The sequence below is a fragment of the Oenanthe melanoleuca genome, chromosome 26 (assembly GCF_029582105.1).
Source record: "Oenanthe melanoleuca isolate GR-GAL-2019-014 chromosome 26, OMel1.0, whole genome shotgun sequence".
NCBI classification, from domain to species: domain Eukaryota; kingdom Metazoa; phylum Chordata; class Aves; order Passeriformes; family Muscicapidae; genus Oenanthe; species Oenanthe melanoleuca.
Genome location: NC_079359.1, coordinates 2,050,203 through 2,073,029, shown reverse-complemented (window position 1 = coordinate 2,073,029; position 22,827 = coordinate 2,050,203). Strand labels below are relative to the sequence as shown.

The following is a 22,827-nucleotide window of genomic DNA, read 5'->3' as shown; positions in this document are numbered from 1 at the left end:
GTGCCACGTCCAGCCCTCCCTTGTCACCTCCCTGGGCAGCCCCTTCCAAAGCCTGCCCACCCTTTCCATAATAAATAAATAAATAAATAAATAATTGTGGCTGTTGTGTTTATTGAAGAGCAGTGCCGCGCCAAGCTCCCCGCAGGACAGGGACAATTGGAGAACACCGTCCCAGCGGTGTTCCCAGTTCCCACTATTCTGGCAGGATTCCCGTGGTGCTCCCACTATCCCAGCGGGAACCAGGCCGGGTGAGCCCCGCGGCCGCGCAGAAGGTTCCGGGCAGAAAGGTTCCGGGGAGCGGCAGCGGCCAGCAGGGGGCGCTAGGGAGGGCAATGCAATAATGCACTAATTCAATGCAATGCAATAATGCAATAATAATTCAAGGCAATTCAATGCAATGCAATGCAATGATTCTGGGCAGTGGTGTGAGGCACAGGGTAGCTCTCCAAGCACCCGGTGGTGGCTTCCACAACGGTCAGCACACAGCGCTTGCTGCCGTGCCTGGGGCAGTGTGATGCAGTCAGTCTGCCAGGACTCCCCGAGCTTATATTTGGACCCCAGCCCCTCGTAGCAGAGGGGCTTCACCCGCTTGGCTTGATGGCAGCACATGTCTCACAGTCAAGGATAACCTGAGAAATACTGTCCATGGTTAGATCCACCCCTTGGTCTCTACCCTGATGACCTGAGGCCAGAACAATTCTCCCTTGTGTTGCCAATCTAAGTCTGTCTGTGACACCTCTATCTGAGCTACCTGCTCGTTGTTTTGGTGCATGGGCATCCACATGAAGAACTTTCACAGGCAGCTTCTCTACCTGAGTGCCAATGTCTTTCCACTCACCAGAAGCCCAGAGTGGTTTTCCTCTATGTTGCCTTTTCCCACCTTTCCAGCCAACCCCACAGAGCATTGGCTACCATCTATAAATCAGTGTAAAGGCAGAGCTTTGGCCACTTCTCTTTCAGCAATGTCCAGGGCCAGCTGAACAGCTCTGAGCTCAGACACAACGAGACAGGAACCGTCGGTGAAAGGAGCGCAGCTGCTGTCAGTTATTTGTACCATGAGGCTTCTTCTGCCCAGGTTTTATGAGGCTATTCTTGAAATGAGTCCCATTGTCTGATGTTTTATAAAGCTGACTTATGTTATCACACTTCTAATAGTAAATAAAGACAATTATGTCTTCTAGAAATGAGACACTCCATGGTGTCTAAGACCGTATTTCAACTACACATGAATTGTGTGTCTGGGTGAAGTAGTAAATGTGACATTTAAAGCAAGTGCCAATATTGGAGTGTCACTTTTTTTTTGTCTAAAAAGAAGAAAAACAAACATGTGTTGGAGAGATTCCAGTTTGGAAGAATCCTTGAGGTGGAAAATTGCACATATGCCCCTGCCCTCCCCACTTTTGGGCAAAGTCAGTATCAAAAGCTGAAATTGCCCACCCAGCCTTTAAACTGTTTTTGAGAGCTCATTTGCAATTATAGCTTATTATTTTGAAAATAAAATATCAGAAGAAAAAAAAAATAACTTGCAATTTTATCAAAGGGACTTCTTTGTTTGCTTTCAAGTTAAACTGGTGAAACTTCATCCAATATCAAAACATGACCGTGAAGCCCCTCAAGGAGGAGCACGGATTTGCTTCTACAGATGAATGAGAGTGCTCAGGATGCTCTTTGCACAGAGAAAATTCCATGTTTTGGGGCAGGTGGTAATCCACAAGACACTTGGCACACTTAAATGTCCTTAGAGTTACTCCATAGTCACTTTTCTCCATAAATATTTTTTTAAAACCAACACCCAAATATTTAAAGCCTATTATTTCAATATTGGCTGGGTTGAGCAATGGAAATCTTCCAAGTCACCGTGACTTACTGGCATAAAAATGCCCTTTGAATTAGCCATTAGACTGATTACTGTATTTGCATTTTCATTTATTCACAGCAAAGTAAAGTTCAGAATACTTTAAGCTGCTGCTGAAAGGGCTGTTAAATTACTAGGTAAAGCTGGAAATAATACAAAACATAGAATGTCAGTGACATGACTTCAATATCAAGATAGCTTTTGAGAATTCCACTGTGAAGGCAAACTTATCCCTGATTTTGAGCTGAATTGTAGAGCAAGATCTTCTTGCAGGCCACATCCAGGTGTGTGCCAGGCAGGGTAAGCTGGAGTGGAACCAGTGGTATTTATAGCATTGAAAACAGAAAGTGCTTTCCATAAAAACAGACTCATGTCTCAAAGTGCTTTTAGTTTGTCAGTGATCAGAAAATACTCTCTACAAGTTTTTACAGTTATCTTACAGTGATTTCAGCAAGTTTACCTAGGAGGAAGATTCTCTGTGTCTAGTTTTAGGAGGTTGGCTATTCCCAAATCAGGTCAGCTGTGTTGAGACCCCACTGCTCACTCTGGAGGCTGAAACCCTCTTGAAGGCTGCTCACAGCTCCCACCCCTGCAGAGGCACCAGCAGCTGCTCAGAGGGAAGCAGGGGCAGCTCTGCACATCCAGCACCTGGAAAAGCACTGAGGGGAACAGCAGGAGCCAGCTCCTTTGGGGTGTCCCTGCAGACACCCCACACCCCACCAGGATCAACACAGTCCCACTGAAATTCAGCTGCTGGTCTGGGAGCCAAGTGTCAGTAGAACAGTTAACAAGGACACTTTGGGAGTCACCCGGGTGTGAAGTGGCAAGAGAGCCCTCAGGGGGAGCACCAGCAGCACAGCAGCTGGGCGAGTCGCTGGCACCCACCAGCCCAAGGAAAAGGATTGCCCCATGTCCTCCAAAGTGCTTTACAGCCATCCAGGCAGGCCTCACAGCCTCCTCCCACGAGGAATAATTACCAACAGAAACATTTACAGTGGCCAACATTTACATTTAAAGGCACAGCAAAGCAAGGCCCCTGCTCCCAAAGCTGCTCCTGGAGAAGGGTCAGAGCCCAGCTCAGCAGGACAGGCACTGACTGCCCAGAGCCGGGTTTAAGGCAGAATTGATTTGTTCCAAACTCTTGAAGGACAGAAAGGGTCAGGATCTAGGCATCCTAAACTCTCCTCCTATCCCACTGGCCTCACACTGTTATTTTAATCCCTGACATTCAGCTACACACTGCTTTGCTTCCATTGTGCTCATCTCTCAGCTGGTTTCTCCCTGCTCCCAAACGTGCTGGAGTTAAACCAATTAAAAACCAAACTGAAATCAATCTTGCCAGTGGTGATGCTCTTTAAAGAGAGCTGAGGATGCTCTTTGGCTTTCCTAGGTGGCCTATCAGGCTGAAAATAATCCAGGAGGGAAATGGGAAAAAGGGAAGCCACGTTTGCTCAGGTAACAAGGCAGCAGCCTGCCCTCTTCAGTAACTACTCTCCATGACAGTCCTGTGAGAAAAGTCCAAGTCTCAGGCTCATTCCCCACCTTCTCCATCAGCAGTTTCAAGCAAGTGCATTTTCAGGCTGGGTCGGACCGTCCCTGGCGCCCGTGGAGAAGGGAAGGACCAACCCGGGCACCTTCCCGCCGGCGGGGCAGCCCCGGCTCTACCGGTGGCTCTGGTAGCTGTAGGAGATGGGCTGGCGCGTCCCGGGCCGGACCGTGAAGGTGTTGGAGGGGGGCCCGTAGTGCGAGGTGCCGTGGACAGGCCTGCAGGGAGAACACAGGGAGTCACCCAAAGCCCAGGCACACCTTGGCGGTCAGTCAGTGCCACAAGGATGTGTTTTACTGCTCCGTGTCCCCGCTCAGTGAGGTGGGGAGGGGAGGGAGGTGGGCACTGGGGTCACAGGGAGCAGCCATGGAGCAGTCACTGCCCTTGGACAGGCCAGCAGCAGGAGCCACGAGCAAGCACTGATGCCTTAAGTTCTGAGTTTTCTGTTCTGCTTGGGTATGCTTTTCCGTTGTGCTTTAGGGTGATAAAGACAAAATAGTCCGATACCAGCTATGGATTCAAGGACAGTCTCCTCAGACTCTAGGTCCTAAGTATAAACAACGTGAGAAGAGGAGGACAGGCCAGCCAGGAGAAGAGGAGGATGACACCTTACAGTTTGAGGCTATTAATTGGATGGTTGAATCCTGTATATAAATGGACTGAAGTCTATAAAAATGTGAAATCATGTGACCAAGCCCTCTTTGGCTTCCATCTTGGAGCCATTCATGCAGGGCAGGGGCCACATTGTGGCATTGGTACTGCCAGGGTGTGGCCTTTGAAGGCCTTTCAATAAATACCCATTTTATTTCCCCTAACTCTGTGTGATCTCTGTTCCAGCTCCTAAAGGCGACAGCACAAGCCATGGGGCAGCGACTGCTCTGGAGCCCCAGTGCTGCTCTGGGGCCAGTTCCAAGGGACACGGAGGGCAGGAAGGGGTGGGCTCAGGGGGGGCACGTACCTGCTGGCTGCCAGCACGCTGGCGGGCGAGAAGTCCCCGTTCTGCCCCTTGTACTTGGCGTCAGCCCCGGTGCCGCCGTAGGCCGTGGCTTTGCCAGCAGCGTCCGCGGTCGCCCGCCTGCCCTGGGCACTGGAGGGGCCATTCCTGTGGGCAGAGCCCAGGCGGCGAGAACCCTCCCCGGCCGTGGAGCTGAACCCCCCGGGGCCGTAGGAGGAGAGGGTGCCCGAGGCCCGGGGGGCGGCGGCTGCCCGGGGGTAGGAGCTGTCGGGCTCGGACATGTACAAGCGCTTCTTGATCAGAGGGCGCGGGTTGGGGCCGTGGCTGGGGAAACTCGTGTTGCTGCTGTAATCCGGGTACTGGGGGGTGAAGTCGCCATTCCTCCAGCTCTTCTCCAAGGCCAGCGGAGCTGCCGGCTCCTGGCTGCCCCCGTAGCTGCGGCTGTAGCCAGACCACCTGAAGTAGCGCGGCTCGCCCGAGCCCCGGCTGCTGTCAGGGACACTGGGGCACTTGCGGTTCTCCTCCCGACTCGGGAGGGGACCCTCGTCTGTCTCGTTGCTGAATTCAGGGGGTGGGGGGATAATCCCGAAGTCCAGCGCCGTGTCCCCGTTCTCCTCCTCCCTGGGCACTCCCTGGCGGGCTGGGCCGGGCTGGGCCGGCTGCCCCGAGTCCAGCAGGCCCCGCAGCAGGCTGGAGGCAGCGGCTCTCCGGGGCCCGGGGGGCTGCGCCTCGCCCACCGCCCGCACGTCCCGGCCCTGCTCCGAGGAGCTGGAGAAGGAGGGGGGTTTGCTCCAGCCAGGGCCCACGGCACCGGCTGCCGAGGGCCGAGGCACCACAGTGAAGGAGTAGGGCTTGGACTCGTGGCGGAAGAAGCTGCTGGAGGTGGTGTCGGACGAGGCACTGCTGAGCCTCAGGGGCGGCCTGGCCCTCAGCGCCCCGTCCCCGGCCTGGCGGCCCCGCTGGGCGCGCTGCCGGGCCGCCAGCAGCAGGGCCATGGGCGAGCCCCGCTCCACGCGCTCCCCCGTCACCGGGTGGATCAGCACCTCCTCCTCCTCCTGCCCCGCTCCCGAGGTGGCTGGGGGGCTCCTGGCTGAGCTCCCGGGGCAGGGGGGCTCAGCTGAGCCCGGTGCAAGGGGCAGCTCGGCCGGGCCGGTCCCAGCCCGGTGCACTTTGTACTGGAACACGGCCGAGCTGGGCTGTGGTGCCGGACTCTGTGCAGGGGACACCGGGGGTGAGGAGGGGCTGGGAGCAGGGGGCTCCTCTGCCGGTCCCTGAGGTGGGTCTGGGGGACTCACACTGCTGTTGGGGGATCCGGGAGCAGAGCTCAGGTCCTCTGTGACCTTGCCAGCAGCAGGAGCAGGATGGTCCTTGGGATCTGTCTCATCCTTGTCCACAGCAGGGGCTGGGAGCAGTTTTGGCACCACTGAGCCAGTTGTGTCAGGGGGGCTCTTCCTCAGGTCAGGGGGGCTCTTCCTCACCTGCAGGGTGCTGATGCCATTCTCCACACCCTGCTTCTGGCTGCTGATCCCCGGGGCAGGTTTCCCCTCTTTCTTCAGGGACAGCACAGCCTCCAGCTCATTCCTGATCGTCCTCACACTGCGGGGCTGTGTGTCAGGGCTGCTCTCCAGGGTGGTGACTGCAGCGCTGGGAGAGCCCCCATTGGTGCTGGGGGGGCTGCTGGGCACCTCTTTCTTCTCACTCTCCCCTCCCCTGGATAACCCTGTGTCCTTCCTGGCGAGTTGGGGCTCGCTGGGCCCCGGCTCACGGCTGCCAGCCCGGCTGGGAGCGCTGTCCAGGGGCTGCGGAGCGCCCGGCCTGTCCAGCGGCCTCTCCTCCCGGCGCGGGGAGCGCAGCAGCGCCGAGAGCTCGTCCCGCAGCTTGTTCAGGTTGTTGGCATCCTTCCAGTCATCCTCACAGCTCGGGTAGTCCGGAGGAGGGAGATCCAGGTCGTTGGCAGTGAGAGGTTCAGATTTTGGAGGGGAGTCTGTCCCGGCTGTTTTCAGCTGGGGAATCTTCTCCCCCTCGGAGCCCGGCAGTGGGGAGCGGCGGCCGGCAGCATTCACCCCTTGGCTGAGCCCTGGGCCCGGCTTGGGGCTTAGCGGAGGGGGCACAGCTGATTTCCCAACGCCCTGTCTGAGCCCCGAATTCCTCTGCTCGGCTTCTCCCAGCCGTGCCTTGGCCGCGGGTCTGATGGTGAAGCAGGGCGGGAGGGGGGGCCGGGCGTGAGGCTGCCTGGGGACCGGCTGCTGCCGGCCGGGCTGGGCCTCCTGCACCGGGATGGACGAGGAGCGCGCCGGGGCCGGCGGCGGCACCTTGAACGACCTGGGGAAGGTGAGGTGGGGCTCGGGCTTGGGCTGCAGGCTCTCCTTGGGGCTGGGGGCTGCGGGCAGCCCGGCCTCGGCAGGGCAGAGCGGCCCCTCGGCGTCCGCCTGCCTCGTGTTCAGCACCGTCTCCGACTTCCACTTGGAGATGCCGGGGGTGAAAGCTGCGGGGTCCCGGGCACCCGGCGGGGCTGGTGGGATGAAGTCGGGAGGAGCTGGAGTGCTGGGGGAGGACAGGGCAGAGGAGGGAGGTGGTGGGGCTGCCATGGCAGGGGGAGGTGGCACCAGCTCGGGTGGCGGCGGTGGCAGCATTTCGGGGGGTGGAGGGACTGGCGAGGCTAGAGGGGGTGGCACTGCTGGGGGGGGTGGAGGGGGCACCGATGGCGGTGGGGGGATATCTTCATCCAGGTCACCCCCGTCGAGGGCCTGCGGGCGCAGGTCCCCCACCGAGCTGTACATCCGGTAATTGCCATTGAGCTGCGAGCCAGAGCCTGCAAGAGCAGCGAGAGCACAGCCTGTGAGCACCTCTCCAGCAGTGCTGAGCCAGCCTGGCCCAGGGAGCAGCCCCTTGCCAGGCTTGTCTAAAACTTCTGAACTGTAACAGCCACTCTGCCTCATCCCTTAGGAATTAATTAATTTTCAATTACTTTAAAAAATAATTAATAGCAGACTCCATTTCAGCATGGAAATATATGAGCAGACTGTCTGCTCCAGAGCTGGGTACACACACACTTCCTGCCCTGAGGCCTTGATGAGCACTTTGTGCTGGCCAGGACTCCAGAGAGAACATCCCTTACCAAGAGCTGCCTTTTCCTCAAAGTCTTCTGGCACGGACGGCGTTGGCACAGCCACCCCATGGGATTCTTGGGCGTTCTGCACGAGTTGAGAAAACAGAGCTGTCAGTCTTACACCCAGGGATCAGAGCAAAGGGCTGACAAGCAGCTGGTAATCTGTCCACACAAGCCCTGATGGGATCAGGGCAGTTTTGAGACTAAGGCCCCTGTGGAAGCTGCTGTTGACAGGGTTTAAGGGGATAAGTGAAGTGATCAAGGCTTCACAGGCCATGGACACAATTCCCTGTGGTCAGGGGAGGAATTCAGCTATTTCACATCCCCTGGGGCTCCCCAGCCTGCCAGCAGCAGCACCTGCTACTCACCATCCATGTCCCAGCGAACTGAGCAGCTCCCCCGCGTTTGGGGGGTGTTTTTCTGCAGCAAGCACTGCCACAGGCATGTAAACACCACACCGAGGTCACAGACAGACCTCCAGCTTTTTGGGAAACTGGCACCAGCATATCTGAGCACTCTGGGGAAAACTGCTCCTTGTGTGGTTTGTGTTTGCTCTCAATTACTCCCTTCACGCTCATGCTGGGAACTCAGCAGTGCCTTTAGCTGGGACAGGACCAGCAATTCAGCAGCCCACACATCTGGGAGGATGCCTGAAGCCAGGGCACTGCAGGTAATTACAGCCACCCAATGTGAGACAGGCAGGCTGACTCACCTGGAGCCGGTGGGGCTCTGCCAGCAGCACAGAGCCTCTCCTGAGCCCTGACTCACGGCTGGGCTGCCTCGGGGACACACCTGGGCACACAGGTACCCATGTGCAGGGCACACCTGCTCTGGTGGCCGGGCTGGGATCGGGGTCTGGGGCAGCTTTCACCACAATGTCAGAAAGACACAAAGCTCTGAAGGAGCATCCAGGGAGGGACACGATGGGCAGCGCCCAGGGACACAGCGTCCTGTCCCATTCCCAAGCTCCACATCCACCCCGCTGCATTCCTGCTCACCCCAGGCAGCTGCTTGCGCTGTTAACAGCCCTTGACAAAGGAAATGTTATCCTGCCATCAGCCTGCTCCTCTCCCCGAGCCATTTCCTGCACACAAAAGCTTGGATAATGATTGAGCCCCTGCCCTTTGCCTTTCACTGCCGTTATCACCGGTTTTTCACATCAGATTGCTACGGGATTCCAAAGTCTCCTGGATCAAAGGTCAGTTGGATTTGTTGATGCAGCCCCATCCAGGCTCAGACAGCATTTCACAGTTACACACTGCCCTGGCTGGGGAATCAGGAGCTGAGCTAATTCAACAGCAGCACCTGGGCTCCTGTGGAAGAGCCCTGGAATGACCCAGCTTTGGCCAAAATCAAAGGAAAATACATATTTCACTTGCTACATGCATCACCCTGCAGATGAGCAAAGATCCCCGATAACCACAAGGGAAGGAGCCAGTTACTGTGATTCAGGAGTGAGGGAATTCACATCCCTGGGATTGCACAAAGGACCAGACAACTCCGTGCTGATGGAGAAGCCAAGTGCTGCGAAGGTATCAGGGCAGATCCTGAACTTCATCTGAGAGCCAGAGGGAAGACAAGACCAAGAGAGGCACTCCAAGAGCTGATAGTTAAATTGTCCAGAGCAAAGAAAACACAAAGAAAAAAGCCCCAGCAGTTCCCATTTGCTATGGAAATCCATCGCTGCTGGTTGCCAGAGCACCCCCAGGGTACCTGCAGGGAAACAAAGATGTCTGAGTTCTGCTTTAGCAGCATATGCATCACCTGCTTGGAGAGGAGAGGGAAGGGACTGGCAGTCAGGAGAGAGCTATGCAAAGCTGGAGGACACAGTTCTGCACTTCATAAAGGAGCAGTAATTTCGGCCGTGTCATTTCAAACTGGGCAAGCCTGTTCATCACCAAAACCTTCTGTGGCAGTTGCTAATGCTCAGCATCCCTCCAAAACCAACCATCCCTACGTCATGAGCTGGCTTCTAAAATGGAAAGCATCCCCAGCACGCTGCCAGTCTGCAGAGATGGTTGGGAAGATTGTTCCTGGTGTTTGCTCGGGGTGTGGCCAGCCCAGAAAACCTCCAGCTGATTCAGAGCAGGCCTCTGGGTGCTGTGCCAGGAACCTGCATTTCCAGTTTGTGGTACCTGAATCAGATTTGTGCCTGCTGAGGATCCCGTGGGGGGAAGCTTTCACTGTAACCACCAGGAATCACTTTTCATCCCTGGAACAGTCAGAAGTCCCCAGAGAGAGGAGCCTGCCTGTCCTGATGGGCTCCCAGGAGCCCACCCTGCCCACCCATTAAATGACCAAGGTTTGAGGCTGCCCCTTACAAAAGCCCCCCCAAAATACAACTGCTGAGCACCCTGGGATCTCAGAGAGGCCACAAATTTCTCTGAATATGAAGAGCTGCCCCCAGACTCCTCATGCTTGAGCTAGGGCAGCATGGTGGTTTGCTGAAGGAATTTATTGCCCTGGGATGTCAAAGCTCCCCCTGCAGTGCTGGGGACCCAGGTGGGCAGGGGGCTGTGGGGGGACCCCTGTCCTGCAGTCCCTGCTGTGGTTCCCTGTGAGACAGCCCAGGGCAGGAAGCTGCTTCTGTGGGAAGAGCTGCCAGGTGCAGAGGCACAGCAGCTGCAGGGCAGGGCGTGTGCATCCTCCTGACTCACTGGGAGCTGCTCCCCGTGGGTGGGGGGAAAGGGTTAAGGCAGGAGCTGCAGAACAGCCCCGTGCAGGTGTGTACCTGGTGCAGGTATGTACGTGGCAGCAGAAGAGTCTGTGCCAGATCCAATCATGATCAAACCTCACTGAGAGTCAAACACCCAAGACAGACTGAGCCTTCAAAACGCTGCCTTTTCCCACTAACTCCTCCAGTCAAAGCTGTCACCCAGCTCTGAGAGGGACCCTCACAGGGGAAACAGAGCCCCAGGGCTTGGGTGACAGCCCTTAGGATTTGTCCCGGGGACATTCCTGCTCTTAATCCCTCCACCACACACACTTCCATTAGCTGAAATCATCTCCTTGTCAAGACCAAAGGATTTAAGCATTTTACTGTCCTCACTGACCTGGTGACCTGCAGGTATCACTTCAACTCAGCTGCTGACATCTGCAGAGCCTCTCTGAGCACCCTGCTCAGTGCCAGGGGCTGCAACAAGATGAGCTTTAAGGTCTCCTCCAACCCAGACCCTGGGATTCTGTGAATCCTGTGCCTCTCTGTGCTCTTTAGGGAATAGGACCTCTGGGAAGTGCTGCATGGGGTTCCTCAAAGCCAGCCACAATAAAGTGTGGCTTTGGGAGTTACAGCCACCTCTGGGCCCTGTGCTCTGGCTGTTTTGGCCCTTGCTGCTCCAGCCCCTGCTCCCAGCTCTGCAGGGAATGGTTTTTTCATACAGATATTGAAAATAATCATCCCCTGCACACCCACAGCATCACCTCCTTCCTCTGCTGCAGCAGGACTCAGTTCAGCACTGCTCCAGCAACACACCTGATCTCGGGACAGATCCTGCCAGCAGCGCTGAGATAACTGCAGTGCAAGCCTGATCTCTCATCTCTGTGCTCAGCAATTATTTTTTAATTGAAAATGCAAGTCTGATGTGCTCACGCCTCTCCCCCGAGTGCCTCGTCCGTGCCCCACACCAGCCCTGAACTCAGATCACCTCCCAGTCCCTCGTACCCAGCCTCATTACAGAGCACTTTGCTTTTCATTTCTGCTCTCCCTCGGGTAGGGGCCCAGCAGGACTGGGGCACTCACCAGGGGCAGGAAGGTCAGCAGGGGCCGGACCCTGGGACGGGGTTTGAGCGTTGCTGTGCCAGAGTCTGTCACTGTCCCAAAGCGATTGTCCCCGTAGTACACCTCGATCACATCACCTGCAGGGAGAGCACACTGTTACAGCAGCACTGAGCAAAAACAACACCAGGCACCGTGCAGGTTTAAAGAGTTGTGGGGAACTTGCTGCATCAGCTCCCAGGAGTGGGCAAAGCCCAGCAGGTCATGAGGAAAACCTGGGTGTGTTGGAGGTGAGTGGAAGACAGGGAGGGAAAGGTCCCATGTGTGCAGGACAGGCACACAACCCCGTCACACACCTGGACCAGGAGCCTTCCCTGAGCTCTGGAGGGTGGAACTGAACAGCTCAGGAGGAACAGGATGCAATCCTGGCTGCTCTGAGCAGATGGACTGAAGGATGAGGCAGCAGCAGAGCTGACCAGGAGGAGGGACAGCTCCTGCCCTTCCTGCCCTGCCCAGCACTGTCAGAGCACTGACAGACAAGCCAGAGGGAATTCCAGGTGCTTCACAACACTTCCACACTCCAGCCTGCTTTGGGTGACTTCCCACCAAATACTGCTGTGGATGGAGGGACAGACCAGGGCAGGAAGTCACAGTGACAAGCAGGAGAAACCATCAGGAATTCCTGGTTCCCAGCCTTGTGCTTTCACCTTGAACCACACCTCTTGGGCCGGTTTATTTCTGACAGTGAATAAAGCTCATAAAATTAATTTAATTACATTCTTTGTGTCTGATTAGCAGCATGAATTAACAAGCAGAAATACTGAAGCACGTAAACCCCACCTTGGCTGGAAGGAGATACACAAATAACTCGTAGCCAAGGAGACCGACTTTAAAGAAAATCTGAGGGTTTGAGGAAGGAGGGGGAAAAACAAAACGGCTGGGACTGAAGGGAAAGCTGCAGGAGTGCTCCCATCAACAGACTTTGAGAGTGAGGAAGAGAGGAGAAGCAGAAAGGTGGGCAGAAGTCAGGAGGAAGCTCCCAAGGAAACAGCTTTACACCAGGTCTATGAGAAAAGAGGAGGGCAGATGCCTCTGTGTGCGTCTCACAGAAGGAAAGCACTTGCATGAACACCTGGAATGAAGAACCTGACCACACCAGGGCTGGGCACGAGGCAGCACAGCCTCTGGAGGCAGATGAATTCCACACAACCTTCAAACACACCACAGAGTCCAGAAGCACGTCAGCTTTTCCCTTCTCCCACCCCCAGACTACCCCGAATACCCCCAGCAGTATCTGCCCTGCCAGGCAATCACAGCCTCCCTTCCCTCACACCAAGCTTCTCCCAGGACAAGTGATCCTCTACACAAAGAACATCTTCTCCAGCCTTCAAATCACCCTGTGCTTCAGCCAGCCTGCTCCTACCAAGGCTTCACCACTTCCTTGCCTGGGAGGGGCCCAAGCTCAGGAGGAGCTGCTGAGTCCCAGGGAGCACAGAGGTGCCAGCAAATTGCCTGCGAGTGTTCAAAGCCAGGCTGGTGGGACTTGGAGCAGCCTGACCTAGTGGAAAGTGTCCCTGCCCATAACAGGGAGTGGAATGAGATGAGTTTTAAGGTCCCTTTCCACCCAAACCACTCTGTGATTCTGTGATGATTAATTTTGTGGGTGACCCCGCGTTCAGTGAGTAAGGAGCAGGAATTAAGGCCAAAGCAACAGGAGAGTTTGAACTCAGACAGCATGAGCAGCGACAGAGTAGTTCTGAGACTTGAAACTATGAGTTTTATATTTAACAAGTCACTAGGTAAACCCAGTGAGAAACTGGATTAAAGATCACAAGGACTTTGATCCTAGATTACTAAGCATCACTACCCTGAATGCTTTAATTAAAGTAAAATGAAGTGCTTGTAGTTGTGTTTTCTTTGCTAGATAAACAGGACTTGCCTGCTGGGAGCCCTTCAGCAGCAAGACCTGAGCTCTGCCAGCCTCGTTTCCTGGAAGGAGGCATCAGGAAATGCATCCTTGGGAGCTATGGGAAGCAGCTGGCTCAAAGCACTGGCCTTGCTTCGGCCACTTTTTGACATTCAGCCTGTCCTGCAGACATTTGTGTTTGCTCAGCCATGGGAAATTAAATAAACAATTTGCCACGCATGTAATGGAACTTCTTCCTCCCCGGGGGTTGCATCACCTGGAGGACGTGCAGCAGGTTTGAGCCGGGGTATCCACAGCTCCCAGGAGGAGGAGGAGGAGGCATCAGTCACTATATTCAGGAATCTCTGAGTCAGGGACATGCAAACCTACACCCATTCCACATTGCTTAACTTGTGTTTACTTTGTATGAGAAACGCAGGTGGGGATCAGCAGGAGCAGGGGACTCCTCCTGACACGGAGCTCTACAGGGAACGTCCCAAAAACGGGGCTGGGGCTGTCCCGGGGCTGCTGAACCCTCCTCACAGCGCTGCCAGTGTCACAGTGTCAGTGCGGTGTCACACTGTCACACTGGCACCGTACCCTCGGCGAGCCGATCTCGGGGCAGAAACGCCAGGAGGATGCGAAGGAGCGATTCAAGATCTCCTCTTTAGGCTCAGCTTCAGCATTCCCGGCTTTTCCTTTGCAGTCTGACCCACACCTGAGTAGAAAGCTTTTTTGTTTTTTTTTTTTTCTTTTTCCTGCCACTGCAGAACTGCAGCCACGGAAATCAGGCTTGTAATAAGCAGACACAGCAACTTCTTTTCTTTTTTTTAATCCAAACCACATCAGAGAGAAGCTTGAGTCCTCCTCAGATTTACGACAGTTAGAAATCAGCAATTTTCCTTCTAGGTTGCAGAGTTGCATGAAACTCCCTGTCACATTTTCATTTTATCTTGGTTTCAGCAGCTTGGCCTTTGGGGTGTAACCACCTCGCAGTTGCTTCCACAGACAATACTTCAACCTGCACAGCTCAGCAGGCAGCACTTCCAATTTTTTAATCTTGGAAGAGTTTGTTGGGCTCTTACAACCACCAAACTTCATCCACAAACTGCTATCTTCTATCTACCTGGCTCCATTACTATTAATTTGGCTCCCTCCTACATGAGCCTCCAGGGCACCGTATTGCAATTAAAACCACAAAGAAACACAAATAAATCCCGAGGGATCTGCAACCCTCAGCTCCCTCCTCGCTCGCAGCCCTGCGAGAAACAGGTTTATGAGTAAATAACTCCAACCTGCGAAGGCGCAGATCAAACATGGCGTGGGAAAGCGCGACGGGAAGCAATAAAACACATTCCCAGCCACTCACCAGCCTCTTTTAGCCAAGTTTAACTCGCCCACAGCGGCCCGGACCCGGTGCGGACCCTCCGCGCCCGCTCGGGGTATGGATGCTGCCGCATCCCGCTGCCACCGAGCGCTTCCACGGGGCAGCAGCGGAGCCCCCGACCCCACCGCACCCTGATCCCCCCGTCCCGACCCCGCACGGCTCTGGGGGGACACTGACCGGTGCCACCCGCGCTGTCCGAGGTCACCTCCTGCGTGAAGATCCAGGGCGGGTTGGTGGCGAACAGGGACGTGGCGCTGGGGCTGGAGTGGCGCTTGCCGAAGAGGCGGCTGAAGGTGCCCTGCACCGAGTGCGGGTGGTGCTTCTTCATGCTGGCCGAGCCGGGCGCTGCCGCCGCGCTCCCGGCCGGGCATCGCCGCGCTGCGAACGGGGCCGAGCGGCTCCGGGGGCGGGACCGGCCCCACCCCGGCCCCACCCCTCGCCAGGTGCCCCTGCCCGCCCTCGCCAGGTGCCCCTGCCCGTGATCGCGCCAGTCCCAGCGAGCCTGTGGCTCTCAGAGCCACGGCGAGAGCCGAGCTGCGGCGGGCACCGTCCCGGTGCGGCTGCTGGCCCTGCACAGGCACCTCGAAGTCGCACCCAGGTACCCCGAAATCGCACCCAGACACCCCGAAATAACACCCAGATACCCCGAAATCCCACCCAGACACCCCGAAATCACACCCAGATACCCCGAAATCGCACCCCGACACCCCGAAATTGCATCCAGACACCTCGAAATCGCACCCAGACATCCCGAAATCCTACCCAGACACCCCGAAATTGCACCCAGACACCCCGAAATCGCACCCAGATACCTCGAAATTGCACCCAGACACCCCGAAATCCCACCCAGACACCCCGAAATCGCACCCAGATACCCCGAAATCCTCCCCGTGTGTGTCTGACACCTCTGTCTGAGCGCTCCTTGAGCTCTGGAGAGCCTGGGTCAGTGCCAGGCACCCCCTGGGTGAGGAACCTTCCCTTGATACCCAGCCCAACCTCCCCGGCTCCACTCTCCTGAGCCAGAACCCTCGAGGGTTTTGCTCTTTCTCTCCCTCCCGTGTTTGTCCCTTCACCTTCCTGGGACCCGGCTTCCCTGGCAAGGCCAGGAACTCCTGGGGAGATCAGGGTGCTCCCAGGGTCTGAGTGCTTTTGATGCAAAACCTTGAAGTCAATAGGACTTGTCCCCAAACCATTTTTAGTGTCAGGTATAAAGGCAAATTTCTAGCACTGAAAAGAATTTTTGTGCCATGCAAGTAAAAATTGGGAGTTAATGAGTAACATTGACTACTAATAAATGCAGGGGATTCTGGAGAACTTTAAACCCCAAATAGTTGTCAAAACATTAACTCTGAAATACAGCTTCCAACTTCAGGTTAAGATCTTACACCTCTTTCTACCAAGTTTTGAGAGTCAAAACAATATAGATTTTTCTTTTCCCAGTGATCACTTATTTAATCGCTTTGAAATGATGCTTTTCTTGTGAAAAGAAACTTCTTTTTTTTTTTTGCTTTTAAGAACAAATTAAAGCAACACATTAAATCCCGCGTGAAGAATAAGAAATGAGCACTGTTACGATATTCTAAAAGTGAAATCTAATCGTGGCCCAGATTATGAGGCAGCACTTGAATAAAGTGAATTATGAATGAGAAAAAGGGAAGGAAAAGGAGAATTAAAATGTTAAAATCCAATCCCGTGGCTGTGGTGGAGGAGCTCTAATAATTTAAAGCATTTTCTGGGGGTTTTAACCATGGCTGGAGCAGCTCTGTGCCCTGCACGAGCCCTGCAATTAGTGGGACTCTCCCGACAGTTATCTTAAGTGCTGCTTGTGAGACAGAAACGCCGCTGCAGACAGACAGACAGACAGACAGACAGAGAGACAGACACCCGCCCTGGCACTCAGCAGGGACCAGCTGTAGAGGGGTGGGCGACTCTTCTGTGCAATTATGGAAGATAAAAACAGCAGAGATTGTAACAAGCAATAGAATCCTGCACAAAATCAAGGGTGAACACGCTGGATCCTCTTTATCCACAAGCAGCTGTTCATCAGGATCTCATCACAGCTGTTTTTAGCCTCTTGAAAGAAAACAACTATATACACCTTACAATGTAGAAAAGTAATGTTTTACTGCCTTAGGCTGCAATGCAAGATGTAACCAGCAGTGTGTATTCTATCACCAGCAGTTAAATCCAGGTGGAGCAGTGTTCCTTATCTCACCCAAGACTCATCCCTCATAACTCCAGGGAGATATCTTCTGTTAATGGGCCAGGAATGTTTGCTTGTGTTTTTGACCAATCAGAAAGCAGATTTCTAATGGCTGGAGCTGATAAAACCATAAAAGTATACAAAGAAGATGATACTGTGACTGAAGAAACCCATCCTGTCAGCTGGAAACCAGAAATTATCAAAAGAAAGTGACTTTAGTGCAGCAACATACTACTTCTGTAATTTTGCTTTGGCTTTCCTGAGAGCATTCAGTCACATTTTGTTCTGCCTAGAACAGCAGAGTAAGAAGTCAGCTAAATCATTGCTATTTCAACATGTTTTATAATAAATTTTATTTCTCTTTAGGAATTAAAGAAAAAAAAATAAGGAACAGAGCTGCAGTGGCCAAGGTAGGGAAGGGAAAACTCCGTGGCACTCTCCTATACCTCTGTTTCCCCCTAAAACACTTGGGGTTGAAAAAGAGGAGGGGAAAAGGCAGTAAAAAACAAACCCTAAAAACTGCAGACCAAAATACCGAAAGACAAACGTAGAAAACACTGGAAAGGCACAAAACACCCATGGCTCTCCTGTTTTGGAGTCTGCTTCACATGGGAACTCGCAAATTGCTTGTTAGCTGCATTTAGCAGCAATGACAGGCCAGCAGATAGAGGCCTGATTTCATAAAGCCTTTCTTTTATAATTCTTCTACCTGTCTACAACACAGGATCAGTTGGAAGAGGTTGGAAAAGACCTCTGAAATCACCAAGTCCAACCTGGGGCATTTAAAGAAAATTCCCAGGCACCTCTCGAAGGCAGAAATCAGGTGGAATGAAGAATCCATTCCCTGCTGGGAAGACAAAGAACTCAGTGTCTTTCTCCAAGACAAAAGTGCTCGCTGATAGCCACAGTCCTTGTGTGAACAAACAGAGCAGGACACACAGAGACACACAGGGAAAAGGGAAGGAGAAGGGGAACTATTTTAAGAAGGGAAGCCAATAAATGCTGTGGAATGACAAAGGTGTCCCACAAAATCTCATTACAGCAGGGAGGCTTCAAAGGGGCTGTGGGGCTGCTCTGAGGGAGCAGAGGGGTGATTCAGCTCTCTGCCACTGCTGGGGTGCTGCTGAGCCTGGGGCTGCCACAGCCCAGCCCTGCCACCCCACCAGCCATGCTCCTGCCTCACCCTGGGTGGCCAGCGAGGAAAACATCACCCTCACAACATGAAGGGGTTTTGAGGTGAATGTATTATCCTGCTGAACACAAGCTGCTGAGCAATTCTGCCAGGGCTCCTGTGCACATTCCTATTTGTTTGTGCCAGATGAAAGGTGTTTGTTCTTTACCTTCCACCTCCCAGCCAAGCACAGACCTCCTCTCAGAAGGGCAGGAAAGGCTCAGCAGCAGCACTGGAGCAGGCTGGGTGTGCTGCTGGGCATGGAGGCTCCTGTGAAGTGCAAACTCCAGAGACACAGGGAAGTTGCCAAGTTGGGTGGCTGGGCTGTATTTTTGAGGAAGAACAACTGTCACTCCTGAGTGATTGAGGCCACACAGCAAAAGGGGCTGGTGGGCTGGGCTGGGCACAAAGCTCAGGAAAGCGCTTGGAAGATCTCCAGCAGATTTTATGGCATAGAAAGAGCCGTGTGAGCACTGCTGTGATGTAACACACCACAGTGTGAGGCTGCCTTTGATCCCAATACGGGTAAACAGCCCAGAACAATCTGCTTTGGCATCAGGGTGAGGAGCTGCACCCTCAGATGTCGATGGTTCCTGCTGCACTCGCAGGTGTGAGAGGGGTTTGTGCAGTGAGGGCAGCTCAGGAGGAGGGATGGGAGGAGAAACGCTCAGGTGTGCCTGCAGAACAGCAAAGGGCTCCCGGGGACAGAGAGCCAGCTGTGCCAACGGGGACAGGGGCCAGCAGAGCGTCCTGCAGAGCCCAGCTGTGCCCCAGGCGGGAGATCCTGGTCCCCATGGCAGAGCCCCCGCACTCCCCTGCACCCCCTGCCCTGCCCCTCTGTGACACCCAGCACCCCGGGGACACCCCGTGGTCACAAAGGCCCGTGTGGTCACAATGGCCCCGAGAGCCCTGAGAGCCAGCCCTGCCCTGCCCAGTGCTGTCTCCTGCCTCCACCCCAGACAGCCGCACACCCAGGGCTCCATCACCAAGAACACCTCACAGGTGGATGTCCCAGGTGAGGCACACTCCCTCCCCATGTCCCCTTCCCGTGGGCTGCAGATCCTTGCCCCGAGGGTGACCAGCCTGACAGGTCCCAGTGATGTCAGTGAGATGCTTCATCCCATCCCTGCTGTGCAAATCCCGCTGCTGCCACCAGCCAGCTCTGCCCCTGCTGAGAGCTCACGGCAAACTGCACGTGGTAGTCCTGGGTGGCTCCTGGGTGGCTCCTGGGTGGCTCTGAGGGACAGTCCCCGAGCAGGGACAGGACAGGTCCTGTGCTCCCAGCAGCACCACTGAAACCTTCCTGCTTCCCCGATGACTGAGCCTGTCCAGCCTTTCCCTGGGACCCACCTGGGGGATTTGCTGTGACAGGCATCAGGCAGTTTGGGAGGGATTAGGGATCTCTCTACGTAGGAACAGGTGCAATAGGATTACGTGTGACTCTTCATTCAGGCATGGAGCTCTGGCAGGGCCATAAATAGCACCAGGACCTTAAGCTGATGCTTCCCCTCCAAGCAGGGCTCACGCAAGCAGGTGCATTCACCTGGGCAGGAAGAGGTTCCTGCACAGCTCCAGGTGCCCCAGAGGATGAGCAGGACCCTCGGGCAGCCAAACCCCAGGGCAGGAGCAGAGCCAGACTCAGCACGCCCTGCTCGGGACCTGCCCCTCACTGAGGGCACTGAGGGGTCCAGCCCAGCCAGCCCTGCTCGTCCTGAAGGCATCTGCATGACTTAGCAATCTGCCAAGGCAGCTCCAGCCTGCCCTCCACGCCCCAAATACAGGAGATTAATGGCTTTAGTGCTGCTGCTGGGTGGGTGCACAGGCATCAGCACAGTCGTGTGTGTACTTGTCTCTTCCAAAGCGAGAATGGCCAGGAGCCACCAGCACACATGTGTGAAAACAGCAGCTTCTGAACAACCTAAGTCCAGAGCAGGGGTGCTCACTGAAATGGCTGTGCTGGTACAAAATCTGATTTTCAGGAGTCAAAATCCCATTATTTTATCCCCCGAGGAAAATTGGACTGAGGTTTCCTTGCAGCAGCAAGTGCTGAAATAACCCCTGTGTGCTGAGCTCCAGCCTTTCAGCCATTTGACGTCTGCCCTGGAGAAAGGAGTGACAAAAAGAGGTGGTGAACCTGTAGGGATGTGGTGATTCCCCTCAAAGGCTTTAAGGAGGTTTCCAAACAATCTGCAGGCATTCCCCTTATAATAGGTTTAGGAGGCAGGGAACAGAAATAGCACCAAGTTCATCACGGAAAGCAGGAAACCTCTTTGCATGGCTAAGAATAAGCAAACAGCTAAGGATTTATTTAGGACAGGCAGGAGTAGAGTGGCTAATTGCTGAGGGAAGAGGCAGTTTCCATCGGCACTGAGGTGTCATCAATGAAAACACAAGAACTGAGTCATGCTTAAGTAAGAGCAGCAGGAGAATCTCTGCAGCCAAGCACAGCCCTGGGTCACAGGTCACCCCGTGTGTGTCTCGGGGCTCCTGCCCACCCCTCCTCTTGCAAACATTTCCCTCCTCCTGTGTGGAGCCTTTGCATTTCTGGTGGAAAACCCATTTGGAGATTTGCTGAGAGTGATTCCCAGAGCAGGAGGAGGCTCAGGGAGATGTGGAATCCCTGCAGAGGGACCCAGAGCTGCTGAGCTGCTCCAAAGGACAGAGTCAGACACTGCCATCCCTGCTGCGTCCTCTTGGGTCAGATTGTGTTCAGCCCTTTTCCAGGCAGGTTGGTGACAGCTTTACCAGGAGTGTGTGCTGCTGGCATTTATTGTTGTAACTGGGAGTCAAGAGAGAATCCAGTCCTTTGTGTCTCGTTATTTGTATTCTCTCCTCATTTGTCTAAAGTCACTTCTGTATTTCCAGAGCATCATTTGATTTTAAACTCCTTTTGTCTTTAAGCAGCTCCACCTCAGATTTTTGGATGTGTAAACCCCTGGCTCCTCAGCACTCACAATGCCCCGACTGCCTTTGCAGGATGCTGAGGGGTGGGGGCAGCTGCCACACATTTCTCTGGCTCTTTTGCTCCACAGGTGGCTGAAACACCAGAAGCCCCTGGCAAGGACCACACAAAAGCCAAGGGAATGGAGAAGGACAAAGCAGCGCCCGAGGCCACCAACCCACCTCCCAGGCCGAGGAACCGGCCGCCTCCAGCTCCTCCCCTGGGCTCTCGCTTCGTGCCCGTGGTGGTGCACCCCGAGAGCCGCTCCCTCAGCTCCGTGGAGTTCGTGTTCTACCGCCCCGAGTGGCCCAACTCGCTGGCGCCCTTCTGCACCACCAACAAACCCTTCTGCGGCTTCCGCTTCCACGAGGGCACCAAGCACGGCCGGCCCCGCACCGACCTGGAGAGCGCCAGCCCCAGGAAATGGAGATCCTTCCACCGCCCCAAGCCATAGCTGCCAGCGGCCCAGCCAGGCAATAAAGCCCCGAAACAGCAGCTGTGTCCCTTCAGTGTCCTGTTGGGGCTGAGCTGAGCCAGCAGCCAGCGCCAGGCCCAGGGCTGGGTGGGGAGGCTCGGCCGCTGCTCCCCAGGAAAATATGCAGAGTGGATTTTGCTCTGAAAACCCCGTCCAACTTGTCCTGTCACTTGCTGCCCGCTGCTCTGGGTGTCCCAGCACAGGGCACCGAGCGAGCCCAGCTCACCTGGCTCAGCACAGGCTGGGCTGGGGCTCAGAGCATCCCTGCAGGTTCCTCTTGCACAACAGGGGCCTGGTGGTGAGGACAGAATTAGCACATCCAATTAGTGCTCCTCAGCTTAATTCCTTTTCTGTAAGTGTTTAATGATTGTGTAATGCTGCTTTTTTTAGCAGTTATTCCTAAGTTACTGTGGTGCAGTATCTATCACTTGTTAGAAACTGCAGTTGTGAGATATAAACTGTGGGTTATGGATAAACTCCCTGTGGGACAGACCCTGAAGTCACAACCATTCACTTCTAGCTGAGGACCTGGCCTGTGATGCTTTCTGAGCATAATTGATTCCTGAGTACTTCTCAGAATGCTGCATGTCAAAGTGAAAACAACATTGGATTTGGTTGTTTTTACATGGATAATTTTTCATAGTAACCCATCATCAGTGAAAATTGAAGCTGAATTTAACTCCACTGCTGTGAGCTGAGTTTGTAACGCAGGACACACTGCTGGGGTGAGCAGAGTGTGGGACAGTTTTGAGGAAAAAACACCCAATTAGCAGGACCAAGACTGGAGATGGGGACCCCTGGAGCTGGGGGAAGAGGGCCCTTCCCCTTCCTGCTGTCTGCGATTAAAACACTTAAACCTTTACCATTCAAAGCTATTATGTTTCTATATTTGTCTCCTCACACCAAATTTACTCTCCTGGTCTCTTCCAGGAGCTGAAGTGGCACTTCCACCTCCCTGAATTCCAGGCTCTAGAGCCCCTCTGGAATCCTCTGGCAGAGTGAGGTGAAGGGAAAGCAAAAAGCAGTAACAGAGGATTCAAAGTGATTTTCTCTCATTCTTCTTACTCTGGTTCTGATGCAAAAGTTGTTGCTCATGTGGCACCAGCCCCACCCCCCCCCCCCAAAAGGATAAATGAAGTGGATTAAGAGATTAGCTCATCACAGAGAAAATTCCACCCTCCTAATCTCCTGCTGGGCCTGTAATCTGCAAGACTTCCCCATTTTACCTCTTTTCTATTTTAACACTGAAATCTTAATGCCTGGCAGGAGCCCACAACCCCCAGCCCAGCCCCAATTGGCTGGGGAGGGATTTGCTGGTACTTAAATGTCACCTTCCCCTCCAAAGAGGGTTTTGTGCTTTTGGGTTTTCCCAGGGAGACGAGTCTCCATCACCACTGGAATCTGTACAGCACCAGGAACTTTGGCTTTTCCTGATGACCCCTGCAGTGCTGGGCACATCTGGACTTTGAAGGCAAGAAGCAGAACTGTGAGATTTTTTTTTTTTTCCCTAAATTTCTCAAAGCCTCCATTTTTGGCTGCAAAGGGACCAGGACTTGGTGTGGAG

At 54.4% G+C, this 22,827-nt stretch overlaps 2 protein-coding genes across 2 annotated transcripts; one reads left to right on the top strand and one right to left on the bottom strand.

Moving 5' to 3' along the window:
* Nucleotides 1-94: 94 nt before the first annotated feature.
* Nucleotides 95-14,906, bottom strand: C26H6orf132 (chromosome 26 C6orf132 homolog). Its single transcript, XM_056511434.1, has 5 exons — nucleotides 14,651-14,906; nucleotides 11,205-11,320; nucleotides 7,475-7,550; nucleotides 4,360-7,168; nucleotides 95-3,619 (listed from the first exon to the last, which is right to left on the bottom strand). Exons 1-5 carry the CDS (start codon nucleotides 14,799-14,801, stop codon nucleotides 3,517-3,519), a joined length of 3,255 nt encoding a protein of 1,084 aa, XP_056367409.1. The 5' UTR covers nucleotides 14,802-14,906; the 3' UTR covers nucleotides 95-3,516.
* Nucleotides 14,907-18,749: 3,843 nt separating this feature from the next.
* On the top strand, nucleotides 18,750-21,282 carry CIMIP3 (ciliary microtubule inner protein 3). The gene is made up of 2 exons (XM_056511435.1): nucleotides 18,750-18,862; nucleotides 20,880-21,282. Exons 1-2 carry the CDS (start codon nucleotides 18,854-18,856, stop codon nucleotides 21,240-21,242), a joined length of 372 nt encoding a protein of 123 aa, XP_056367410.1. The 5' UTR covers nucleotides 18,750-18,853; the 3' UTR covers nucleotides 21,243-21,282.
* The last annotated feature ends 1,545 nt before the right edge of the window (nucleotides 21,283-22,827 follow it).